Source organism: Lagenorhynchus albirostris, chromosome 15, assembly GCF_949774975.1.
Source record: "Lagenorhynchus albirostris chromosome 15, mLagAlb1.1, whole genome shotgun sequence".
Lineage (NCBI taxonomy): Eukaryota > Metazoa > Chordata > Mammalia > Artiodactyla > Delphinidae > Lagenorhynchus > Lagenorhynchus albirostris.
The window spans coordinates 55,825,583-55,843,333 of NC_083109.1; the positions used below are offsets into that span (position 1 = coordinate 55,825,583).

The 17,751-nt window shown below is 39.2% G+C and overlaps 1 protein-coding gene across 13 annotated transcripts in view; it reads left to right on the top strand.

The window, feature by feature from the left end:
• RBFOX1 (RNA binding fox-1 homolog 1) overlaps positions 1-17,751 on the top strand; it is a 362,962-nt gene that overhangs the window by 319,620 nt on the left and 25,591 nt on the right. For 8 of the 13 annotated variants that reach the window (XR_009535050.1, XM_060122300.1, XM_060122295.1 and 5 more), the window contains exons 10-11: positions 1,096-1,138; positions 5,714-5,778. Coding sequence is in view for 10 of the 13 variants with exons in the window: in XM_060122300.1 (XP_059978283.1) it covers positions 1,096-1,138; positions 5,714-5,778 (108 nt within the window). In the remaining 3 variants the exon portion in view is untranslated. The remainder of the gene's footprint in view (positions 1-1,095; positions 1,139-5,713; positions 5,779-17,751) is intronic. The other 5 variants (XR_009535051.1, XR_009535052.1, XM_060122298.1 and 2 more) reach the window with 1 other exon arrangement.

Sequence of the window (17,751 nt, forward strand, 5' to 3'; positions counted from 1 at the left end):
AGACACTCAACTGTTACATCACCTCATTCCCTCTGCACGTGGTCCTATCAAGGAGCAATCTCATTACCCATCACCTCCATTTTTTTTTTTTCCCGGAGGAGGAAACTTTTTTCAGGAAAGAGATGAAATTATTTGTTCAGAAATCTTCACTGTCACTGGGGTTTGAGCCCATGTGATCTAATTGCCGAGTTCAACCCTTAAGCCCTGGGCCAACAGAATAACACTGTTGTCCCTATTGAGCAAACTTGAGAAATGCAGTGAAAGAAAGGAAAGGGGGAGAGTGAGAAGTGAGAGGATAATGGAGAGTGTATGGGGTGGACAAGCCACAGGGAATAATATCTGTACTTGAAACATTCAAATAAGCGAGAGAGAGAGAGAGAGAGAGAGAGAAAGAACTTTTACAGTTGTAGTTCCATAAATGTAGATTTTAACTTAAAAAGGAAGGCTAAGTAGAACTAAATTGGAAAGAAAAGCCAGACTATATAAAAAATATATATTACACACACACACACACAATGTTTCTTGTCATATATGTGAAAAGCAGCTTTGATAGCTTCATTGTGATTCATTGTTTCATGAAATGCAATTGTGTTGTGTTATTACATGAAATTAAATTTTAAAAAATATAAAGGCGTTGATACAGTTATGGTTGCTACTGTGCTGTCATCCTAATTGCCTCAATCATTAGGCATCAAAGTTAAATCCTCAGGTGTTCCAGAGAATTCCAATCATGAGATAAAGAGATAAATGTGAGCGAGTTAACTTGAACTATTGAAATATGCTGGTAAGGGAAGAAGCCATGAAAATATCCTTTTTTCTTCTTTAAAAATAAACACAGGTTATAACACAAATACGGTGAGTGCGGTTTGATCCCCAGCCCCACCGTCTTGATACTCTCAGTTACAGAGATTTTGTAGCTAAAAAAGGCTCCGCATTGCTTAGTCTTTCTTTTGGTTTGATGGGTCACTCTTAGGTCTTAGTGAAATAAGAGAAGCAAACTTGTAAATGAATTGCTCTGGAATTTCTGTCTGACTTATGCATTTTCTTTTATTTCATTTTTGCATTGAAAAACATTACATTTCTGTTTCCTTATAGAGTAGTGTATCAAGAGCCTGTGTATGGCAATAAATTGCTGCAGGTATGAAATCCCGGCTGGTGGAAAAACTCATCACTATTGATTGTGGGTTTGCTGTGAAATCCTACTAACAAGACAATTGCGGGGAGGGGAGATGGTCTCTAACATAGAAGGAGGAAAGACTTAACTGAATTTTCCAGTTTTGATGTGAATTCTTCTAGAAGAGAGATGCTCATCATGAAATGTTTCCCTCTTTGCTAGATTGTGTGTCAAAAGGTCTGGCTTGGCTCTTCATTTCTTGGCTTAAAATGTATCTGGCTTCAATGAATATAAACTCAGTGAAAATAATTCAAGGGTTTCATTGAACCAATAGTCTGAAAAAAATTTTTTAGTAGGTTCCTGGAGTCAACTGGGATGGTTAAACCAAAAAGCCTTTTATACATCCAGCATTGAGAGTCAGCATAGCTAACATAACTTCCCCTGGTTTCATTGTAGCTTCTTATAAATTTATTTCACAACTTTTGCCGTAGCTCTGAAACCTATTTCCTACTGCTGAAGCAACACCCAAATGAACGAACTTGTAGGAAGGAAACAGAAAAAAATCAACACATCCATCGAAGTGTAGCTGGCTAGGTCTAAAACCAACATTAAAACTGTCAAATAAAAGGAAAGAGGAATGAAAACTAATGATCAGTGGGAGTTTTATTACATGGGTTTCCCTGTAACCTGCATCCTCGTTTTGGTTCAGTATTAAGTCAATTAAGAAGGTACTTTTTTTTTTACTGTGAGATTAATCAAGTTTTAATAAGAAATCTAATATAAAAAATGGGTACTTGGACCTAGGAGAGGACCAAATAGTTAAAATTCCTGACATCAACTTTTATTTTCACTTTCTAAGAAAACAGGACTTCTATTGCCATATTTCAAAAATAGCTGAACATACGCAGATAAAAGAGTAATGATTTATATTTTACATTTTGCAAATGTTCTTTAAATGTCATAGTGAATCAATTTTATGTATATTATTAATCCACCTGTTTTAGACAAAGTGAGATCCTTGGATGTTCTCAGAAAGGAAAAGCCCTACCCAATCCCTGTGTCCCCACCAATGACAAAAATTTTACCTCGTTTCCTAAGCAATTCGCCGTTTGGATATTTGAACATCTTTTTCCAAAAGTATGCCCTCAAGTTTAAACGTGTGATTTCCGTTGTCAAACCACTCTGTGATGCAATGGAGAGCCACAGGGCTCATTAATAATGCTTTACAAAGTTCCACAAATGAGTATCCAGTTTCATTTCATTTCACTCAGCATCTCCCAAACCTGTTTGGTCATGAAACCTTGCCCTTCCCTGCCACTATGAATATCCCACCAAGCACAATTTTGAAAATGGTTCATTGGTGTATCATTAAAGGTCCTTAGTTGATAACTTCCCCCAGTGGACCTCCAGAAGTCTTGCTGACAAAGGAAGTGTTTCTGACCATGTGAGTCAGTATCTCCCATGGCCGCATCTGGTGGTGGTGGCCAGGTTGAGAGGGGAAATCCATAATGACATTTAAAATGTGTATGTTCTATAAGTTCACACTTGTATTTTGCTGCCTCGCATGTGAAAGTGAGTACATTTTGTGAGTAGGGAGTGTAGACCATTTTGTGTTTGTCATCCCTTTTTTACCTTTGGTTTGGTGGTGGGAAAAATCTACTTGTCAAGGATGCATTTTTTTGTCCTAAGGTCTGGGAGGACCAGTTTCAATGTGAACATGGTTTGGTGACCGCAGATAGGAGTGAGTGCTGCTTTTTTCAGACATTACTCCAGAACCTTGCAGAAGCTTTGGCTTTGCTCAACAAGCTGCAAAATATAGGGCAATAAAACTGATTAGAGTCACCTGTTAGAACGGCTAATTAAAGCAATTTGTATTTTTTTTATTACTTTACAGTGTATGAACACATATACGGAGTTAATACACAACTCTGGTTTTCCCCTTAAACGGATTTCATACAGAAGAAAAATAGCGAACGAAGACAATGCAGTATATAGATGTGGTGACACCCAGCCGTCCAGTCCTTTTCTTTTTCCAATTATTACATATTTCAGGGCTCACTTAGGCCTGGGCTGTCCAGTACTGTAGCCACCAGCCCCATGTGGTTGTGTACATTTAAATTCAAATGAACTCAACTTAAAGAAATCAAAAACTCCATTTGGTGTACCAGCCACACTTCAAGGGTTCAGTAGACATTTAGGACAAGCAGCTACCATACTGGACAGCAAAGAGATAGAACATTTCTGATATCGTCAGGTCTGCTGGACAGCAAGAAGATCACTGACCAAGGTCAAAATCTCTCCACTGGTTCCACAGACTTTAGCAAACTATGACCTTGACTCATGAATCAGGAATACTTGTAAACACATTCTTGAATAACAAAGATAAGTATCAGGACATTGACCACTTGTGCCTGTCTTGCATGGAAACACATTTATTTTCTCTAAATGGCCAAGTCATTAGGCAGACATACAGAGGATGGATCTTTCCTGAAGCGTTATAGATAAGTCCCTCTGCAGGATCCCAGGTGTACACACATCCATTTTATATTCATGCAATAAGTATCAACCTAATAGTGAGGTTTGTTTTAGGTGTATTCTATTTGCACTGCCACAGTTTTTCCCACTTATCAAGCTTGCTACCTGCTTCCATTGACGGAAAACATTGCAGAAGTTGGGGGAGTCCTACAGAGTTCAAAGAAGGTTTGCAAGCAGGACGTGGCCAGAAATCTTTACTGGGACCAAATTCACAGTCACCAAGGCATGATTGATTGACACGGAACTTGATGCAAAGAACTTTGCAATAACTTTTCTTTTCCGTTCTGGAAGTGAAAGAAAAAATGAAACACGCACTCAAACTTTCTCCGTTCAGAGCTTTCAGCTGGTTGCAGCTAAGGCCTCCTAGCAATCAGGAAGCCAGTGCCAGCCCCTCCCTTCCTCATTAAGTTCAGGAACATACATACCTGCAGACCTGTGTCTTTTATGGCTGCGTGATGAAAGCTGAAGAGATGGGCAAGCAGATGGAAAGAATGGCTCCAGAGCTCTGGTGACCCCGATTTTCCCTCAGCCCGTCGGTCTGTATTCCTCAGCGCGTCACTCTGTATCTGCTTGGTGCTGGGTGTGACAATTGCTTTGGTTTTCCATCTCCTCAGCACATTTAATGAGTTTCTCCATTCTTAATTAGAGGACATGGTGTTTGGAACACCAGGTGGTATCTGGCTAAGACCTCTTTTTTTAACTTTCACATTGTTTTTCAAGGGAGACTTTTTTTTTTTTAATACTGGCTCCAAATTATTGGTGATTATCTGTCAGCATGTCTTGGAGGTATCGTCTCTAGCATGATCCAAAGAAGGAACTTGATTAAGGAGAAACTAGCTTTTTGGAATTGCTGTGTAAGTGATAGCGACGCTTCTTGCAGTTTTCTCGTTCATCTGTTTTCTATCCTATACCTGGAGCCAAATATAATGAAACTCCTTCACCCAAAACCCTACCATTAAATCCCCCCATTACACCAGTTATTTATGCTGTTAGATGCCCTCTGACATCGCAGTCTGTCCTGAATTGCCCCTTTCCAGTGAGGGTGAGAACCCTTCTCCCAGAGGATTATGGGACTATGTATTCTAATTAGAACCTGAATGGTCCCTGTGTTATCGGTGGAGACTGGATCCTGCTTGTTAACTGTGCTGAAATCATTCGACAGTGGTTGATGTATCGCTGTGGTCTGCTGAGCAAGGAGCTCTGTTATTTTCACAGTTTGATAATCAATGCTCCACTGAACACAGTTCCTTTAGAATATGCCCATTTGTTTGTCCTCTGCTTAATTGAACAATTGCAATTACTGGTACATACAACTAAATGTTAATTATTTTTCTCAGATTTTTTTCTCTCCTAATGATTTTATTTACAAATTGGAAGACTTTGTATTTTCCACACCAAACAAATTCTCCATCTGAACCAGTGTGATATCTTTAGCTGAAAAGACAGAATTTTTAAGTGCTCACCATTCCTTTTTTTAATCATTACGTGATATATAGAAAGCTGGAGACAGTCGTCTTTAACTGCTTTAGTGGTTGAACAACTACACGTGCAAGAGATGGCTAATACACTTTCAATCAAAGGGTTATCTTATTTTTTTTTAATATCAAAGTAAGACAGCAGGGCATTAGCTTGACCAATATTGGATTTTTAAGGAAGTAATCAAAGATTGAATAAACTGTAAGTTAATAGCTGATAAGTAAAGGTAAAGCATACTCATTTTTGAAAATCTGGAAAGTTCAGCAAAGCATAAAGAGCGTTTAAATAATTCCCCATAATCCTCCCCACCCCAAAACAATTACCATTAATTAACATGTAGGTACATCTCTTTCAAAGGGTCTCTGGGTTGTCCTTTTGGGATATGCTTACAACTGCTAACCTTTAACATCCAGCTGGGGTTGGTGGTCCACCCCCCATCTTTCTGGCGTGTTTCCATACTAAGCTTTCATTAACCTCCACTTCAGTTTGTTAGAGGTGGGTAACCACTGTTCTGATGTGGTCTCACAATCGGGCGCCCTGAGTTGGCTTCCTCTGCGTTCCTAAGTCCACTTTCTCCTTGTGTTTTAGGGTGGTTACGCTGCATATCGCTACGCCCAGCCCACCCCTGCCACTGCTGCTGCCTACAGTGACAGGTAAGGGCCTTCCTTCTCATGCTTGACATTTACCTGGAAATTAACTTAACTCGTGGGAGACGAGATTCTCGTCTGGTCTTGGTGCAAATGCATGACTGCTGGGGAGGCAGCACCCCAAAAGTTAGGTCTCATGGTGAAGGTCAACAGGGGGCCACATAGAGGATGCACAATGACGCCTAGCTCATTCTAAACACTCGCCCTCTCTGCTGAGACACAAAGATAGTGATACACTTTGTCCGTGCATAGTTTTCCTGATCTCAATTCCTGTGGCAGCACACCTTGCATGCTCAAAGTATAGTCCCTGTACCAATCTTATGGTCTTCTCTGTAAGACCCTGGTTTCATCTAACGCATAGGACAAAAACCAGGAGATGATCCTGCAGGTTTACCTCGATTTTCAGCACCCCGTTTCCCCTTTTTTTTTTTTTTTACATCTTTGTACATCCAGGAAAGCATTCCCCTTATTGCATTTTTTAATCCAAACCAAAGGAATGGGGGAGGTGTATCTGGCATTCATAAGGAGAGTTGTTCTTTTTGGCAACGCCCAATGACCATACGAACAGAAGCCAACATTTATTTGTAATGCACACCACATGTTAAGACTGGCAGCGGAAAGGTTTAAGAAATGCAGAAGTCAGAATTGGATATCGGGGGTGAAGGCTGGGGGATGGAGGAGCTCTATTACGCGTTACCCAGGCTTAACAGATGACTCGGTTTCTGAAATGGCAAGCCACAGCTATTTTTGTATAAGTGCTTTGAAAAAAAAAAAAGTGTGCGTTTCCATATCGAATGCAAATCGTTGGCTCTGTTTTCTGAGGACATAAATGTGAATGTTCAGATGCTCTGCATGCACAAATGTCATGGAGGGTGCTTATTTTGGGTAATGACTCCTTTAATTTAAAAATATGTTTCATGAATAAAACAGTAATGGTACCAATTTGCATGTGTGGCTGAGGCATGCTGGGTCCGACAGGTAAGCAGGCGATGTCTTGGACTCGAGAATGGGGAGTGTCGGCAGACACTGGTTCTCCTCCCTGGCCTCTTGTGACTCAGTCCTTATCTTGGTTTGCTGTGGTATGCTTTCTCTGCAGTTCCATTCCATTTCTCACAAGGTGTGTCGTTAGCTCATTGTAACTACAGACTTCTTCTGAGGTATACTAAAGCAAAAGAAATTCCTGAACCCAAAAAGCCTCACTTTGAAAACCCCCTGCCTAAACTTGTAATAAAATGGCTCTTTGGCAAGATAGAATTGAGATCTGTTGTCTGAATGTATGCAGGTATTATTCCTGTTTTCTTATGAACAGCCATCACGAGCTCTCAAGGCTGGAGGGAGCTTCCAGAGGAACCCAAACTATTGTCAACGTGCAGTTCTAATTGCCTAAATTATCCAGTTACCCAATCATCAGTTGCCAGGATGCAAAATATGTCTTATAGAAGTTGCTGTCTTCAATACACTTTGACACTAGATTAGGGAAATTGAGAGGGTCAAAAAAGCTAATAAAAATGATGACAATCTTGAAATCCTCAAGATCATTCTACAAATGAAAAGACTTAATGCTATTAAATTCTGCACACTGAAGACTCACAAAATATCAATTGTAATGTGGTTCATCTACAACCCTTAATTATTTTTATGAAAATATCTCTAGATGCTAAATTCTCCAACACCCACTCTGTATATAATTATAATCATAGTAACTTTAGCCTGCTGCATAATTATAAGAATCTTAAACAGATTTATGTCTTTGGATTTTTTATCTTGCTTCTCAGTATAAGTGCATCTATCCCCAAGCTGAAAAAAAGGTTAATTACAAAGATATAATTTAAATTGCTTTCTTTAATAAAACCAATCTAGACATTTGGAAAATAAAAAACAATGTTTAATACTATTCTTAGATAGAATTACTTGAGAATCTGGCCATCTCTGTTTGCGTTCATCTTAAAAATTAAGTTAACAATTTGCTGCATTTGGGGGCACCATATATGCAAATGTATTTATGAAATCTGTTGTTTTAATATTAAGATTTCTCACCGGCAACATGTCCTACTGAAAAATTGCCCTCATTCTTGGTTTGGTAAATCTTGACTAACTCTGCAATTCCCACTTTGGTGTAATAGTTTCAGTTGAAGAAACCAACTAAATATACTCTTGTCCATATAATTGGCCTCTTGCTGTTCATTAAAGAAATTTGCACATTAGGTCTTTTTGGTTGCTGAGGCAATTGATTGCTAGCCCTATTTCACTTTATTATAAGCAAGACACTTGCCACGTATGGAAATATTGCATTGAGGGAAATGCAGTAATAGGTAAATTACCAGAAAACAATCTTTAAAGTGATGTTTCTGGTTTGATTTGTAAAGTGTATTTATGAAATGGTGGTACTTCCTTTTATTTTTAGTAAGCAGGTAAAGAGAAGGAAGACCCTTTTAGAGAAGACACATATTTGGGGGAAAATGTGAAATGATCAGAATAGCTTTCGAATCTAGATTAAGATGCCAATTATCTAGAATTATCTCAGGGCAGCTGTGTAATCATTTCTTTTTACTCAATCACAGTGTCATATCAGTAGGGAGAGACTCTTAGTTCCTACTTTCTAGAAGAAAGGCAGGATGACAAAGAGAAAAGCTTCTTAACCCAAAGAAACTCCTTCAAAATAGGAAGTACAATCAGCAGGAATAGAGAATGTTTGGGTCACGCTCACTGGCTGTCAACTTGATCAAAAGAGAAGCTGCAACAAACTTTCTCTCTAATCATGAGATTCACTCTTCAGACATCTTGAAAGGGAAAGAAGTTTGATGTCCCCAGTCGGTAGAATTTTACCTTTTCTCAGCACAAATTAAGCCCTCATCAAATTAAAGATTCAGGGGCCTTTGGAAAATCTTGAACTCCAGTAGCCTCAGGACTGGCCAGAACGTCCTTGACGGCCACCTTGCAACTCCCCACCCAACATCTTCTTGGTTAAATGATCACATGCTGATTATCTCGGAGTACCCTGAGAGTTTCTGAATGCTGACCTCCAGAATGAAGACCGTCTGGTGTGGGCAGAGATTTCCCCCAAAGAAAAAGACCTGACTGGACTAGGTAATTTTATAATCTTATTGATGAATTGAATGACAATAGGCAAACATCTTTTCTTGGCATTTAGGAAACATTTGGTAAGCCTTTGACCTCACCTCAAATCTTTACTTCAAATCTCACTTTGATTTGTGGAAAGCCAACTGTCTGAACTCTCAAGGGAGATGGTTTTCTGAGCTTGAACCAATCAAAGCATGGCAGTGGGGCCAATGGTCATCTGGTCATTGCATGCCACTTGGTGTTGCTGATGTGTTCGTGGTATGTTCTGGATTTGACAGGTCCATCATCACAGTAACTCAGTGAATGGCTTGCTTGAATTAAGCCTGGGGACAGGCTTCTCTTTATTGATTGGCTTTCGGTTTCTTTGTGTCCACGACTTGGTCCTTGTTGCATCTTTGAGCAGCCAGACTGGGAGGTGGAGGGGTGGGGGGGGGGGAGATTTCCTTTTCCATGAATTATGCTACAGATATTTGGGTAAATATGTCTGATGTGTACACTGCTTTGATGAAAATGTTACTGCGCCAAAAAGGCAGACATTTGTCATGCTTGTCCTGCTTGCTAAACATTCTAACATCCCCTAACAACCAGTGCATGGAAACGGCCCTCCACGTTAGGGCAGAAGGGAACTCAATTCAGACCAGCTAGAGGAGAAGGTAATAAAGTGGTTCACTCCAAGATTTCACGACGATCCAGTTGCCCTGATAGTTACCCTGGGCCACTGTTTTCATATAAGACATGCATTTCCGTAAAGATCCCTGAAAGTTAGCAGCTTCTGACATACAGTAGTAGTCCTGGCCATACAGGTGCCCCTAGACTGAGCAAAAGAGACAGCAAGCAACAGACTTCTGTTTGTTTTATTTTCTACCCTTTTTTGTTTGTTTTTTGAGAGCTTTAACTTTCATCAGCAATGTGAGACTGTACCATGTGAAATTTCTACCTTTGTGTGACCCACATGGTGCAATACTGGCAATTTCATATAGCTCAGCTTAATGGAAACCCAATTAAAATGCCATAATATCAATTATCTTGCTCTCTGCACTTGAAATATATATATGTATGGTCATACACATATATGTGTGTGTTGTGTATATATATTATTCATATACATATGTGAAAAATATATGTATACACAACACATACACACACACACACACACTCTTCTGCCTTAAGACCTCATGGAGGACTCATAACAGTATCTAGGTAAATCTTAATACAAGGAGGTCAGGACTTGTCAAGTTCAGCCAGTCACAAGCCCCATGCTAGAACATCTATTAAATGCGGTACTACAACCTATGAATAAAAGGTTCTATCTCAGAGAGAAATAGATTAGTAGTTCTTTCTTAAAACTCAATAGGAATAAGTAGTCATGTCTTTGGAGTCATGGAGAGGTTGATCTGTAGATCAACTATTTAAAATTATATGGGTGGTAGGGATGGATGGATACATACATGCATAGATGGGTGGATGGATAGATGGATGGATGGATGGTTAGAAAGGTAGATAGATGATAGATAAATAGATACATAGGTGGTTAGGTGGATGAATGGAAAGAAAGGGAGAAGAGAGAAAAAGGAAGGAAGGGAGGGAAGGAGGGCAGAAGGGACGGAGGGAGGGAGGAAGAATGGAAGAAAAGGAAAAGAGAGAAAGTGAGCGAGAGAGAGAGAGAGAGAGGAAAGAAGGAAGGAAAGAAAGAAAGAAGGAAGGAAGGATGGACAGATAGGAAAAAACTATCATCTCTGTGCTCTTATAATATTTCATCATAAGCTAAACTACAGGAAGTAGAACTAAATCCTTACGTACAACCTTAGTTTGATCTAAACCGAAAAACTAAAGGGGTTTGAGTTGATTTCCATTTATGTGGGTACTCTCTCTACTTTAGGACTTTTGACGTCCTGGATTTAGATTAAATAATAGAGAAATGCCGTCATTAAAATAAGGCTAATAATTGCATTTAAAACGATACACCATTTTATGTGGAGTCCTTACCAAATCATATAGACTAAAAATGAAGGGGTTGTCAGCCTAAAGCATATGAGCCCCCTGAATGGGAAATTGAATTTACCATTTAAGGGTTTTTTTGGTAGAAAGGTTAATTTTAAAAATATGTTATACTTTAGGGACTAACAATTTTACTTTCTCTTGCGTGGAGTAGAATGCAGAAAGCTTCATCTATGGGCAATGTGGATCCCTTAATGAGGGTAGACCGTGCGAAGCAGAGAAAGGCGGGAAGTTTCATTGTTTTCCCCATTCCTCTTATGTGAACCAAGTTAGATAAGGGTGGAAACTGTTTCTGATTAAAAAGCAGTCACAAGCCCCTGCACCCATCCTTTGTAGATGTGTGTAAGGAGGGATTTCAAGGTCTTATCCTGGTGCTTTGTGTGAAGCACTAGCTCCCTTGGCCAGCTCAAGACCTGATGACACTTACTGGTTTACCAGGACAGGAGAAGAACACGGACAATGTAATATGGCCGTCAACTCCCTTGTCTGGGGAATGGCCAGGCTTTACCCGTGCTTCTTTCGCATATGCTGTGAAAAATAGCTTTTCTTGTATGAAATGATGACAACAGCTTTGCTTTCTTCTTTTTTTATCCAGTTTTGTTTTTAATGTTCTTCCTTGGCAAAGTAAAAGTTGGCAACTCTATGATAGACTCCTTATTATATTTTATTTACATTTTCAATCTTTTTTTGAGAAATCCACGGGTGGATTTAAATTAAAAATAGAGTGAGAGCATTCTAAAACTTGGTGATGCCAAGAATAGTATTCTCAGATGAACGAGAAACTGAGGGCTTAGTTCATGAGGGGATAGATCTGCAGTTAAGACAAGGATTCAGGGTCGGAAGGAAGCTATTTTGGACTCACATTCTAATCTGTTGAGTTAAAACATGGCAGCAATAGTTACTCCGCTATCTTTTATTGATAGTGCCCTGTTGAAGTTGTTCTTGATTTTAGCTTTTAATCTTTTCCACTGTTTTCACTCATCCTGATGAGCTCTTCTGGGCTCTGCAATTAAGAAAAGAAAATGATGCTCTGTGAACTCGTAATAGAAATGAGACACTAATGCCTTTATTTATATCCTTCTGTACCCCAGTGCCCAGAAAAGCACATCCAGTCTTTAAAATTAGAACACCAGGTTGAAATATATATTCATACATAGTATTGTATATAATATCTCCTTGTTTTTATTTATATTCTTATTCTTCTATTTGGTTTAAAGTTTACTTTCTTAACTGATTCTTTTTTTTTTTTGGTGATCCAGCATCCCCTCAGGAAGAGAAAGGGAAGCTAATTATTCTAGACAGCTTCAGGGTAACAAGAAAGAAACAGGGATTGCCTGTGAGTTTCCTGTTACAAGGCACACATACTACATGAAAATAAATTGCTTCAATAAAACTTGCCATATATATGAGAATGCTCCTGTGAAAACGTTCCTTAGGTGGAAATAGAGGACTTTGGTACTTGCACTATTTCTTAAGACTTCTTGAAGTTTAATACAGTAACTGAGCAAACTTTGATTCAAATCATCTCTCTGTGATAACGATAATAATTATGATAATAGCAATAATAACAATGGCTGTGTATGGAGTCCTTACTATGTGATAGCACTAAGTGTTCTAAGTGCTTTACAAAGACAGTCACTGAACTGTCTCACTAAGTATTAAATTGACCGCCATGGTACAGATGGGGAAGACGAGCTTGGGGAAGGGTGAAGTAGATGTTCAGCTCAACTTGAGAGCTAATGTCTATGCCCTTAATCCCCAGGCTCTATTGCATCTTAGTGGAGCAACCTTGAGAAGTCGTTTCTTTGCCCTCCGTCACCTCATCTGTGGTGGGTATATTGATTCCACCTCACAGAGTGGTTTGGAAGTTTTGAGACACTGCCTATGAAATATTCAGTGCATCAAGGGCAGTACATAAGATACTCTTTTTTCATTTTCATGTTTATATTTTCATAGTCATAAATTCCAGTTTTTCATATTTTATTTCATATTCCCACAACATAGTCCATTAAGAGCTTTAAATCTGGGTAGCAACAGTGAGCTTAGAGGAAACCAAAAATATCTAGGTTATTTCAGTTACACCTGAATCTCTGTAATCCAGGGCTTTGAATCTGTTGTTTCTTTAACTGATTCCAGAGTCAAGCAAAGTTTAGGGAGGATAAGGACCAAATATACTCAACTGATTATGATGTGGACAAGACTTTTAAAATATAGTAGGTAGGATTATATGCAACTCTAATCCTTTTTAATCCACTGAGTTCCAAGAATAATTTATGTTCGCTTTGTTTTGCATTTTTTTTAACGGAAAAACATGCTTTTTTTTTTTTTGGCTACTTAAGCCCCCCCAGTTGATCAGTCCTCCAAAGTTTAGATTTTGATATGTCAGGTTTTCTTAAAGTGAGCAGTCTTAGATGATGTTTCCTGCCACTTTTAAAAATCTTTTCACCACGTAGATTTCTGTTTTGAAGTTAATTTTTTCCGTAGTGTCTCTAGTGTGCCAGGTACTATATAAAACATTGGAACAAATGACCTGATCAGGTAAGCAGTATAGTTAGGGCACCCATATAATGATCATTTAAAATGGATCATTTTAAATGGGACATTGAAATGATCATTTAAAATGGGATGACGTAACAGAGAAGGGATGCACTGGTAGTAATGACTCCAGGACAGCAGGCTTCAACTAGGACTGTCGTAAAACCAGAGGAACATGTGTGGTCATCCTAAGTAGAACCACCAGTGTGTGGATAGGAGAAGCAGGTCCAGGCAGGGTGATGTACACCCTGGGAAATCCCACTATTGGGCTTCAAGTCCAATGTCTGTCGGTCCAGGTCCTGGACTGTTTCTACCTCCTTATGCTATTGTTACAAAGTCAGGGCAAAGGCACGTTTGCAGCTTCAAATAGTCATACCTGAGACACAACTTGATAACTTAATGATTAAGAAGAGAATGGAATTTCATGCTCTCATTTATTTATTTTTCCCTATGGATCAATAGTTCTGATTGAAAGTTCACCAAACAAATTACGATAACTAAGATAATTATATCTTCTGCCAACCTGTTCTGCAGGTTGGTGCTGATTCCATGCTCAGAGATAGTGAAGGAGGGAATGTAGAGCTCTTGCTGGTAGCATCAGTGTGATTTTGGGAACTTGTGTTTATGGACACTAAGCTCTCAGTGATGAAAAGTAATATGGCTGTTACTGATCAGTGTGTTTCCTGAGTTTCTCTTCTTTTTAATTTACAGACAGGTACACACACGCGCGCGCACACATTAAATGAAAAAGTGCTCAAGTTTTTGTTTCAAGAAGTATTTGCCTTTGGTCCATAATCTTAACGGCTTCTTAACAACCGTTAGGCACTGCCAGATGAATATATAATTAAATTGAAGCGGTTAAAAAAAGAAACAAGCCTGTAATAGTCAACAGACTGGACCAAGAAGGAGTTGGGGAGATATTAAAGGACATTCCAAACCCAATAGACCATAGCTGTCACAGCCATTTGGGTAGACACGTTTGCCAGTGACAAGACAAGATATAACAACTCCTTTGGTCATATCATGGCCTAATTACATACTTTTTGGGTTGCAGATCATTGACTTGATAGGCCACAAAAAAGCAAATAAAACCTATCTTTTCAGTAGCGCCATCAGGGTCCTTCAGCTGTGAAAGGTTTAGAAGCAGGTGAGAAAGCCCAGAGCTTTCTAGAGGCTGGTCAGGAACCTCTGATGAGGACCTGTACACAGAAGCCTCTGGATGAGCCATTTCTGTTGCAAATAAAGAACTTTCCTCGTAGAAGACAGTATTCCAGTCAAGTAGAAGGGAATATACACACAGTAGATAGACTCTGAACTGATGAAGCATTAGTGAATGTGACAAAAATTAAACCTGCTCCACTTCGCCTTTTATTTTTTTGATCACTATCAGATATGCTAGAAAATCTATCTTTGGGGGTAAGAGGGAACTTTTCACTTAAAAATTTCTAGTATTTCTTTTAACGTTATCAAAGCAAGTTCTGACTTTTGTACCTATGAAGAGAACTTTTAATTCTTTTCCAGAAGAACTGACTTCTACTTAAATGTGGCCTCTCTTATTTTCATATTTGTGTGTAATACATGCCTGTGAGCAGTCATTGGGCAGAAATAAATGACTTCTCATGGTTTTCTCCCTGATGTGAATCACAGTGATTTATTCTTCTGGAATGAGATTCTCCTCCAAATCATAGTGCCTTTCATCTTGAATTACCATACAAAGCATTTAGAGTAGGGCCGCTATCAGAATTTAGGGTAGTCGGGTAGGAAGAGCTTGAGGAGGAACTAACTTGTCCATGTTGTCATTGTTTCCAGGCCTATTCTTACTACATTATGATGTGTTAATGTTCAGATAGATCATTAGATTGTGGGGAGATGAGACAGAATCAAAGCCAAACACCCTTTTCCCTTCATTATCTTAATCACTTAGATTGAAATGTGTTGGCCTGAGAGTCCAGACATACATCATACATCTGATAACCTGGAACAGTGGTTCCCACTGTTTTTGCAGCCGTGGAATCTCTTTAAAAAGAAAACTAGTATTGCTGAATGCTTCTAGCATCCTTTTAATCCCTATCTCCTTTCATGGTCCAATTTTGTAATTTGAAATTTGATTGCATTAAAAGATTGAGGGACTTCCCCCCCCCCCCGCCATTTCTATATTGTTAGAGGGTTTGTGGACCACTTCTAGTAACTAGAATAGGAGCCCAGCTGGTGGGGGTGGGGACACTTGAAAAATATCTCCTGGAAAATATTAGCTCCACAGCTTTCCCAGAAAGACAGTTTCTCTGCTGTTCTTTTCATTGTTTATTCAATATCTGTATCGAACTAAAACAAACAACAGGAAAAGAAGTGCTTACCTTATTCTGTTCTAAAATTTCAAGATTGAAGTGGTTCATCTTGAGGGTCCTTAGAGCCTTACTCTGAGAAGCATTGTTCCCAGACCAACCAAATTGGCCTCACCAGGAACTTGTGAGAAATGCAGAATCTCAAGCCCCACCTGAACCACAATCTGTACTTTCAAGATCCCGGGGCGATTTGTGAGAAGCACCATTCTCAGGGTGCTTCAATTCTACCCCGATAGGCAGTAAATAATGTTCACTCTGAGTTCTCCCTCCACAAATCTTCCACATGTAAGAGAGTTTGTCATTGTAGCTTGTTGCTTTGTAAACATCTCTCTGCTCTCTCCCTTCCTAAAGGAGAAAGTAAGAGCTGTCCACGGTTGGGCATCCCTCACAATCCATTCTGTTGTGACTTCCTTCCTCAACTAGTTTAGGGCCACAAATAATCATTTTTTGATTCCAAAGATCCAAGAATAATGAAAGTGATTCCATGCTAATATCTCCTCATTGGTTGTGTAATGCTGTAAACTCACACTGTTGTAACACGTACCCTGGAAAAGTCACATCTGATTTCTCTTACCTTTATGGAGCCTCTGTTTTGTCATCTGCTAGGGGAGAGCATAACACCGGTTAGAATCAGAAAGAGACGAAGGTGAACATTGCTTTATAAACTGAAAGAGGTGGCGAAAAGCATGGCGTTATCAATAACTCAATTGACTATTGACAGGTTTTTTTAGGGTGTATATGGTTATTTGAAAGCATTGGATGTATATAGGCAAAAGCAAGCAAATTAAATTAAATCTATCTAAAAGTGCAAATCATTTTTAGATGAGGCAATCTTCAGGACCCACCGTAACACTAACATTCTGGGAACCTGTGCCTTCCCCAACTTGTCATTGGCCTGACCAAGATGTAAAGCAGTGTCTTTCATACTCATTGTATCTATTCTTTGATTGGCACATGCGTTGGCAAATCTTTGCTTATTCATCAACAGACTGTGATCAGAGATTTACATATAGAGACAATCTCAGTAAGTTACTTACTACACGCGGTAGTACAGGCAGGCTAATTGACTCTCAACTGCCTCATCTTTAAAGTGGGGCTGATGAATCATGCCTGCCTCCATGGGTTGTTGTGAGAATTAATTGAGATCATGAAGAAAAAGCTCCTTGAATAGCACTGATACTGAGTAGCCCTCAGGATATCATCATCATCATCATCATCCTCCTCAACATCATTATCCTCCTTATTTTTATTATCAGCAGCATCACTAAACTATAGGCATATTTTGTTTTGTTCTTGGCCCCAAAATGAGTCCTTTCTTGTGGCGGCAGGTTTTCAGAGTCAGGAGAATATTTTTGACTCTAGAAGTTTTTTTGTTGGTGTTGTTTTGTTTTTCAATCTTGACTTCCATCCTAGAAATATGAAAATACATAGACCCGAAATTTGCTAAGAGAGTAGAACTGAGGTGTCCTCACCACACACAAAGAAAGGTAACTATGTGAAGTGATGGATGTGTTAATTAGCTTGATTGTCATAGTCATTTCACAATGTACGTGGATATTAAATCATCACTTTGCACACTTTTAAAAAAGCATGTACAACCTGATTATAAAAATTTTAATTTGTCAGTCATATCTCAAAACTGGGGAAAAATACATTGGGCCAAAAAATGTTGAAGGAAGAAGCAACTGGGAACCATGAGATCAAACAGCCTGTCCTTCTGTTCATCTTTCTCCTGGATTATTGCTTCTCTTTTCTGTCCAAGGAGGAAGGAGCTCAGGCTGTCAGGGATGCATCAGCTTCTTAGGAAAAACAACCAGTTCTCCCAGTGTAAACCCAGCCCCCAAATCAACATGGCTTTAGATTTAAAGAGTTAAAAAAAGTCAAACTAAATCTGCCGGTGCTGCCCTTTTCCCGTTGTGCTTGGTGAGAAGTCCAGTACTGCGGTGGAGGTGGGTTATTGGAACCCCAGGGAACTTTCTACCATCAGCTCACTTCATTTTGCACATAACTCCTAAGTGGACCC